This window comes from Leptonychotes weddellii, unplaced genomic scaffold, assembly GCF_054177405.1.
Source record: "Leptonychotes weddellii isolate Sample4059 unplaced genomic scaffold, ASM5417740v2 HiC_scaffold_8459, whole genome shotgun sequence".
Classification (NCBI taxonomy): Eukaryota; Metazoa; Chordata; class Mammalia; order Carnivora; family Phocidae; genus Leptonychotes; species Leptonychotes weddellii.
The window spans coordinates 1-8,725 of NW_028055492.1; the positions used below are offsets into that span (position 1 = coordinate 1).

At 39.1% G+C, this 8,725-nt stretch overlaps 1 protein-coding gene across 1 annotated transcript; it reads right to left on the reverse strand.

The window, feature by feature from the left end:
• Positions 1-889: 889 nt before the first annotated feature.
• On the reverse strand, positions 890-2,732 carry LOC102750429 (olfactory receptor 51V1). The gene is given in 1 exon segment (XM_006732261.2): positions 890-2,732. A coding segment is annotated over 1 exon segment (963 nt). The 5' UTR covers positions 1,853-2,732.
• Positions 2,733-8,725: the final 5,993 nt, after the last annotated feature.

The window sequence follows — 8,725 nt, forward strand, 5'->3', positions numbered from 1 at the left end:
GCTTTTCTGTTCAGAGAGTTGTTGCTCTTCTTTTCTTCGATCTCCTGTTGAGTTTGTAGGTGTTCAGAATGGTTTGATCCCTATCCAGCTGAATTCCTGAGAGGAGACAAAATCCAGGTCTCCTACTCCTCCGCCATCTTGCTCCGCCCCCTATATGTCCTCTTTATACTCTAAACATGCAATGTCCAATATAGTAGCCATGGCATTGTCCAAGACAATGTCCTTTTAACATTTAAATATATATTAACTATAATTAACAAGAATTGCAAATGCACTTGCCCAGTATACTATCTCCATTTCAAATGCTCAATAGCCATATAAAGCTATTCTTATATGTTGGTCTTTATTATTCTATATTAGAGAATATCTCCATTATTTTAGAAAAATTCAACTGGGCAATTCTGGTCCATACAGTTATCACAACATGCCTGTAAGTTGGGCACTTTCCCCATTTTGAAGATTAATTAACTGAATCTCAAAATTAAAGCTCCAAGGTATCCACCTCTATAACTGAAACCTAGGATTTGAATCCAGCTTTGGTTCAATGCAAAGAAAGTGCTTGATTTCCATATTGGGCACATTACTTAGTTTTTTCCTTTCTTGAATATACTTATGGCAGGGACATAGTATGTCCTATTTGACACAAATCCACAGTTGGTAGAAAATTTATGAAATGTTTCAGATGGAGTCTCCCACCTTCACCCCTAAGAATGATTCACTTGCAAAACATAGGTTAAAATGGAACTTGTGTGTAGGTGATTTTCTGGATTTATGTTTATATATTTTTTAAAATCAAGAATCATAGACTCTGGGCTAAAACTCTAATCCTAATAAAATTCATGTTTTGGTATTACATAGTGTGTGTTAATTATTGTTGCTGTTTTGTTCTTTAAAAGACCTGAGCATCTCAACATATTTTCAGAGAAAAGAGTCTGAGCATTCTGCTCTGAATCTGCTGGGTCTTGACACTGTACATGATGGGGTTCGTCAAAGGTGGGAAAAGGATGCGGATGTTGCCCTTAAGTACATGGATCACAAGGGAGAGACGTTTGCCGAAACGGTGCACCATTGTTAGGCTAATGATAGGGATGTAGAACACCAGAACAGCACAAATGTGGGAGATGTAGGTCTGAAATGACTTATGCCACTCCTCCTGAGAGGCAATTGCCAGGACTGCCCTAAGAATCAGGACATAGGAGTAAAGGATCAGAACAGCATCCAACAACAGCATGAAAATGACCAGCATCAGGACGTAGTAGCTATTAAATCTGATGTCTGAGCAAGCTAGGCAGAGAAGGTCCTGGTGCAGGCAGAATGAGTGAGAGAGGATGTGGGAATGGCAGTAATGGAAAAATTTCAGATTGATGATGGGGGGTGTAATAAAGAAGAAACTCCTAACTACTATGGTGAGCCCAATTTTGAAAATCCTGGAATTATTCAGAATGGAGGAATAATGCAGTGGATGGCAAATAGTGATATACCTATCAAAGGCCATAGTAAGGAGGACAGAGGACTCCATGAAGGACAGACCATGGATGAAGTAGGACTGGGCAATGCAGGAATCCAGGCTGATTTCTCGAATGAACCCCCACAGGATGCCCAGCATCGTGTGCACTGTGGACAGCCCCATGCACAGGTCAGTGAGGGCCAGCATGCCCAGGAAGTAGAACATAGGCTGGTGCAGGCTCGGCTCAGTCCAGATCACATGCAGCACCAGGCAGTTTCCCAGGAAGACCATGGCATAGATGGTGGAGAAAGGAATGGAGATCCAGGGATATTGCTGCTCCAGGCCAGAAAATGCAGTGAGAATGACGGAGGAAGAATTCACGCTAGGGCTTCTCAAAGCAATCATTCTGGCACTGGGATACTTCTTCCAGGCAGCAAGAAAGTGTTTTTCAAAGGAAATGCTCCAATTTCAGATGAGTTAGGTGAAATTGCTAAGTAAATAAAATTGTGCTTAAAGTTAACTAAGTGTAGGAAATGTTAGCCGAGCGACTCTGATTTTTAAAGATGTATTATCTGCTACCTAGAAGAGAATAGTGTCCTCCTGATGTAATTTCAGAACCATTATTCATCCACTGGCAGGTGCACAGGTGTCCTTAGAAGCCACAAGTGAAAATGAATAGACTAGAGGAGGAAACTAATTTCCAGAGAGGATATGTTGCCTGGGATATTTTCTCAGGGATTCTGGTCAAAGGACGTAGCTGTAAAATTGAGAGCTGAGGTTCTCAAAGTAATTATTAGTTTCCTCCCCTTCAATTCATTAAGGATTTAAAATGAAGAGTAAGATTTAGCGTTTAAGCATCCAAAATCTATTTAACTAATCACTGTGTACCCATAATTTTCCATTTTCTACTGTCTCCAAGTGAATTCTTCCTCCAAACAGTCCTTAGTTAAGACATTGCTGTATTGTTCCACTCTGGATGACACAGCCAAGTACTTTTTCTCTGCAGTGACAAGCAGAGAGACATATTTATGCATGAGACCTTTAATGAGTGATCTCCCATGAGAACTCTCATGCCGAGATGTTCAGCTTACCTATGCCCTTGTGACAGGGAGACTTGGGTTGAAGACTCTCAGCTTCTGACATCAGCCCAGTGTTCTCCACCCACTTATTCACTCACTGAATCAGTAGGCTCACTATTTATTTAATATGCATGTATTGAAGGAGTGCGCAATTTTTTTTCTCTTCCTTAGAACCTAGCACTCTAAAGATCAGAAAGAAGGCCAATGTGGCATAGTAAGTCCAGAATTTTAAATAGCCTCCTTGCAAGCATTAATTGTCTTCTTCCACACATTGTTTTCCCTCTTGGGGTTCTGGCCCTGGGAGTCATCATAAAAGAGTTAATTGCTCTTAGAGTATAGGCAGGGATTTTAAAGTCCATACTGGTTTTTATGTTTCATTTCACCCTTCCAACATGTTCCATTAGCTTCAGAGTCTGGCTTCCCCTTGTGGACCATTCCTCATCTTTGTCATCCTAGCACAACAGGCAGCCCTCAGGCTACCCTTCTTCTGAATGCACCCTGTATCCCTATCTGACCCCTTCTAGAATCCCCTCCACTGTTATTTCTTGCCCTGATCCCCTCTCCTTGTGAAATAACTTAGCCCACCATTTTTATTTGTCTCCTTCCTTGAATGATTGGAGTCTTTACCTTTTGAAAAAAATGTGTCCACCTTGAGCACTTCTTTTCTTTCTCAAAAGCACCATTTCTCTTCTTTCCAGAGATGTTTTTCCAAATGTTCTTTCTGCCTAAGATGTTCTTTTCACAGAGATAGTCTTTCCCATCTTCTCCCCAACCTCTTCCTCCTCTTTGTAAAATAATCTTGTATTTTTCCTCTGCAACTCAGCCATCACTTTTCAGGAAGCACCTTACCTGAGACAGATTTTCCCCACATATCTATTATGTTGGTAACATATATTTATCTTTATATAGCTTATTCAATTTATAATTTGATATTAATGAGACTACAGATTGACTAAAGTCTCTGTTACATACTGAATTGTAAGCTCCCAGATGGGGGGGAGGGGTAGTATTAATTTTTATTCGGTGTGGTAGGCTGAAATTTGCTCCTTAAAGTCCTCACCTCTGCCATGAGCTCAGACTCACGGATACAACCATGTACTTTATATCTTCGTCTGCATATTTAATCCAAAAATTCAGATTATAACAAAAAAGTATTTGGTTTTCCTCAGAAATCGATCATTTCCCCATTTCCTCCTGATATCATAAAATGACTCCACGAATCACAGGATTGCTTCACGAATCACAGAATTGCTTAAGAAAACTCTCAAGAGGCTTTCTTGATTCTTCTCTTTCCTTCCTTCTCCTGGCTATCAAATCCTTCACCTCTTTCTTTCATTTCTAGCCTCAAGCATACCCACAACCTATCCACTTCTCACATATACACTATACACTACCACTGTCTTGGTATATAATATTGTTATCTGTTCCTTGGCTATTATAATAATTTACCAGCTATTTTTATTGTTTTTGCCCTTCCCCCTAAACATGTACTCTCCCCAGAGAAACCAAACCTATTTTCTTTTTTATTAAGATTTTTATTCCTTTATTTATTTGAGAGAGACAGAGAAGGAAAAAAAGAGGGGGAGAGAGAGAGAGAGAGAGAAGAGCAAATGGTAGAAGCAGACTTCAAGCTGAGCCCAGAGCCCAAAGATCCTGAGATCATGACCAGAGCAGAAATCAAGTTGGACACAACCAAATGAGCCACCCATGTGCCCCCAGACTACTTTTTTAAAACATCTGCTAGAACACATGAGCCCATGTTAAAACAAATCAAAACAACAACAACAAAAAACAAAAACAAAAAAAACAAAAATCACTAATGGATTTACACTGCTTTTAAAATAAAAAATATTTTATTCATCATGGTTAGAAAACTTTAAATGTTAGGGCTTACCCACCTCTCCATCAACATTTTAGGCCACTGTTGCTTTTTTTCCCTAATCTCTGGGAATCCTTTCTTCCTCAAAATGAATTAAGAGTTTCCCTGTCTCAGAGTCTTTGTTCTTGATCTTCTCTCTGCCTAGAATTATCTACTCCAGGTACTTGCACAAAACCTCTTTTCATCATTCAGGATTCTACCACTCCACATGACAGCAATTACTTTTCTTCTTTGGTGAAGAATTCAATGTAGCTTCCTCAGAAGAATTTTTGTAACCCCACCACAAGTGTCCCCATCCTCTCCAATAAATTACTATCCTCAAAATACCCTGCTTTGTGTTTATACCACATATCATATGCTGATTTTGCATGAGAGCTCCTGGAATTTCTAGAAAACCAGGTGCCATGTCTGGTTTTTGCTCACTGAAATGCAAAGTGAGGTTTAGCATGGAGTGGCCATTTTTCAAATAATTATTGAATTACTTGAATTAATCTATGAATTTGAGCTGTGCAATTACAGAGGTATAAAACAAGTTAAAGCAAATGCATTGTAAAAAATTCCATGAAATCTAAACACTCATATCTTAAAGTAACACATCTGATCCTTGTTGGCCACATGCTACCAAACGTTGTCCTCCTATACCAGGTTTATATGATACATAAAACAGATGCTACCTTAGGCATTCCTGATAACCTTGGACACAACACTCAGACTCCAAATATGATTCCTATCATCACAGCTTGACCCTCCATGGAGGCTTGGCCCTGGAATGGTGACAGAAGATTCAAACATTCTGTGAATATAGGCATGCATTGAAAACCATACTCTCACTCAGGCTTCTTCAGACTAGCCACTAAGGTTAATGGTGCTGCCTCAGAGAATAACAGCCTTTTAGCAATAAAAGAGCAATAAATATTAGAGACTGTTCCTATATTCTATTTTGAGATAGGATGGGAATCAGGAGAGGATAGTGTCAATGAGATGAATAAATGAACATTTCAAGAGGAAAGTAGTCACATATGTCAGATGCACAATATGCTCCCTTTGTATCAAAGTGGAAAAAAAACCACAAAAAACCATAGAACATCATTTCCCACAAAACATTCATGATGTGTGATGTCCCCTTCCGGTAGTGTGCATAATATTTCTTTCTGAATTTCTAGCAACCAGAGAAATGCCTGGCATGAAATATGTAAGTAGTGAGGACATGCAGCAGTGAATTGGAGTCCAGGGCAGTGATGGGATTCTGGCATTCGCTCTGTGCACTTTGTCTGGAATGTGGATTTGGAAAGCATATCTGTGATCAAATTAAACAGATCATTCTTTCAGAGGAATCTTTCCTTACATCCTCCAATTCAAACTGACCTACATGGCCAGGCATCTCTGTCTTTTTTTATATTCTTTGGAAATGATCCTCTACATGATCACCTGCTGCCATTTTCAGATTAGGTAGGATAATGACCAATAGTCTTTATTTACATTAAAGGTATAGAGGAAGAGTGTTCGATGTAAAAGTGAGTCTTTATCATTATATTGAATGAAAAATATCTCTGTTTGCCAGAATAGACCAGGTTTTTGCTTGTTTATTGGTACCATTATTTATATGACACCCACAAACAACCTGCTTTGGACAATAAATTGAAAGATCGCACTCTTTGCCAGGTAGTCCCTCTAATGGTCCCATCTGGACACCAGCAGGGGGCAGAAGAAGCCCATTGAATTTTCATCTCCTTAAGGATGCAAGAGCAGGTTTGCTTTACAACTGGCTAAGTGAGGCCAAGCTCTTCAGAGTCTTGACATGGCTGAAGAGATAAGAACGTTCTATAACACTAGGCCAAAAAACTGGACGTTCAGGGGTTCTCAGAGAAATATGTTAGCATTGGTGGCAACTTTTTTATCACAAACCCAGTATAGGCTTAAAATCCCAGGTTACAGGAATGGTTACTATTGTTAATTTTGTAAATGTTCTCTTTATTAAGTATTATTTGTGCATCTGTTCTTACTATGTATTTTGCTTATTACATTACATAAGATGTCTATAAATAATACTCCCATGAATGAAATATTGAAAAATGATAATGCATAATTTAGAACCATGATAAAAAGTTCTATCACACGGTACATCTGTTTAACTGTAGTCATGTGGTTATCTGAGAAGTTTCCATCAAGATTTGTACCGTTTGATTGCATTATGACCTAAATGATCTCCATCAAGGAAATTTATCTGTTTTAAAACTTTTTTTTACATTTAAGACCATGTCAGATGACTGAGATAAAATCCAGACATAATAAGATCTTAAACCCTGAGTAAAAGATGTAAAACAAGCAGAAAAGTGCAAATGGGAAGTAAATCTCTCTTTAATGATACTAAAGTGAGGAGCTAAAGTTTTGAGGATAAATACTTGAAGTGTAACACATATTTTAAACTGTCCCCTGAAAATTACAGAATAGGCCAAGATGATCTAATTCAGTCCCCTCCTTTTCAAGATAATGAAACTTGCAGGGTCTTTCAAGGAAATGAATGACCAGAGTACACACTGCTAGGCTCCTGCTGCTCTCCAAGGCATTTGGATGGCTTCAGTGTGGCCACCAGAATCACCCTCTTCATTACTGCTCATCCTCCCTTGTGGTGAAGAACAGGTTGGTCAGCAATAATAAAATATACTGTCATATTAAATCATAAGGTCTTCAAAAGAGACCTAGAAAACCAGTGGGTAATATATATATTTACAGTTATATCTAGAATTAAGATTTATTTGTGAAAAGGTATATTACCATGATCATCATGTTCACATGCTTGACAGAAATGTTATTACTAATGAAAGTTTGACTCCACATACCAGTGTTAATTTCCATTTCCACTTTCCTCTACAGGAAGAGGACATAAGAAGTAAATTAATTCCTCTAATTATTCCTACTTCAACCCCAACAGAGAAAACTCTACTTTGCTGAGAGTGGAGTCTAGGCCCAGATGACTGGCTACTGTGTCCCCAGAGCATAGGAGAGAAAGATATTGTAGACAAGACAGGAACTGGGGGAATCCCAAATGACTGCTCAAGACTCCTTCACAATAACTGGGATCCCACATCCCCAAGGGCAAAAGGGTCCTCCAGGGCATCCCTAGATAACATGGGTTGCCTGCTAGTCCTTCTGTGGTCATACAGGTGGGCCTCTTAGCTGCAATACCTAGTGCAGAGGGTAATGCTGGCCATATCTTAAAGTGGTCAGTTTGCTGAGGGGCAAAAATCAACTCACCCAGTGAAACTTTAACCTAAGCCACATGAGGGATCGGTGGGATTGTAGTCACAGTATCTCAGGGAAGGGAGTCACTCAAAGACTTCACCAGGTTGTTATTGCTAGGTATATTGTGAACTTGTAGCAGATGTAACATTTTAATTGCTTAGATTCCTACAATGCCTAGATCCTTGGATTTCTAGAATGCTCCAGAGGTGGTAAAGGCTCATTACCTGAAACACCAGAGCTAAGCATTTTAGAGTGTCTTGGCATCTATGGCCTTACAAATCAGGTATGAGGCAGACATATCTCTCAGAATGGAAATGGTAAATATTTGGAAGGACGCATTGTCCTAAAATGGGACAAAATTCTCAGGAGAAGCACTGGTGCCATAGAAATGATTTGTTCGTTTAATCCTTCATTGTCTTTATATTTTTTTCTTTTCTTTTTAATTCTTGTTGTTGTTGTTTTATTTTATTTTACTCTTGAGACTACATTATGTACAGGCACCTGGGTCCAGGCTCTACATCTAAAAAAAAAAGAAAGAAAGAAAGAAATGCCAGCATCACAGAGATTGCAGATTATAGATCATAGATTGTGAGTATTAGAGTCTGATGTGATGTCTGTTGGACCACTTTTTTTCTTTTATTGTTATGTTAATCACTATACATTACATCATTAGTTTTTGTAGTGTTCCATGATTCATTGTTTGCGTATAACACCCAGTGCTCCATTCAATATGTGCCCTCCTTAATATCCATCACCAGGCTAACCCATCCCCCGAACCCCTCCCCTCTAGAACCCTCAGTTTGTTTCTCAGAGTCCATAGTCTGTCATGGTTCATCTCCCCCTCCGATTTTCCCCCCTTCGTTTTTCCCCTCCTACTATCTTCTTTTTATAACATATAATGTATTATTTGTTTCAGAGGTACAGGTCTGTGATTCAACAGTCTTACACAATTCAGAGCTCTCACATACCTCCGCAATGTCTATGACCCAGCCACCCCACCCTCCCATCCCCACCTCTCCAACAACCCTCAATTATTTCCTTAGATTAAGAATTCCTCATATCAGTGTTGGACCACTT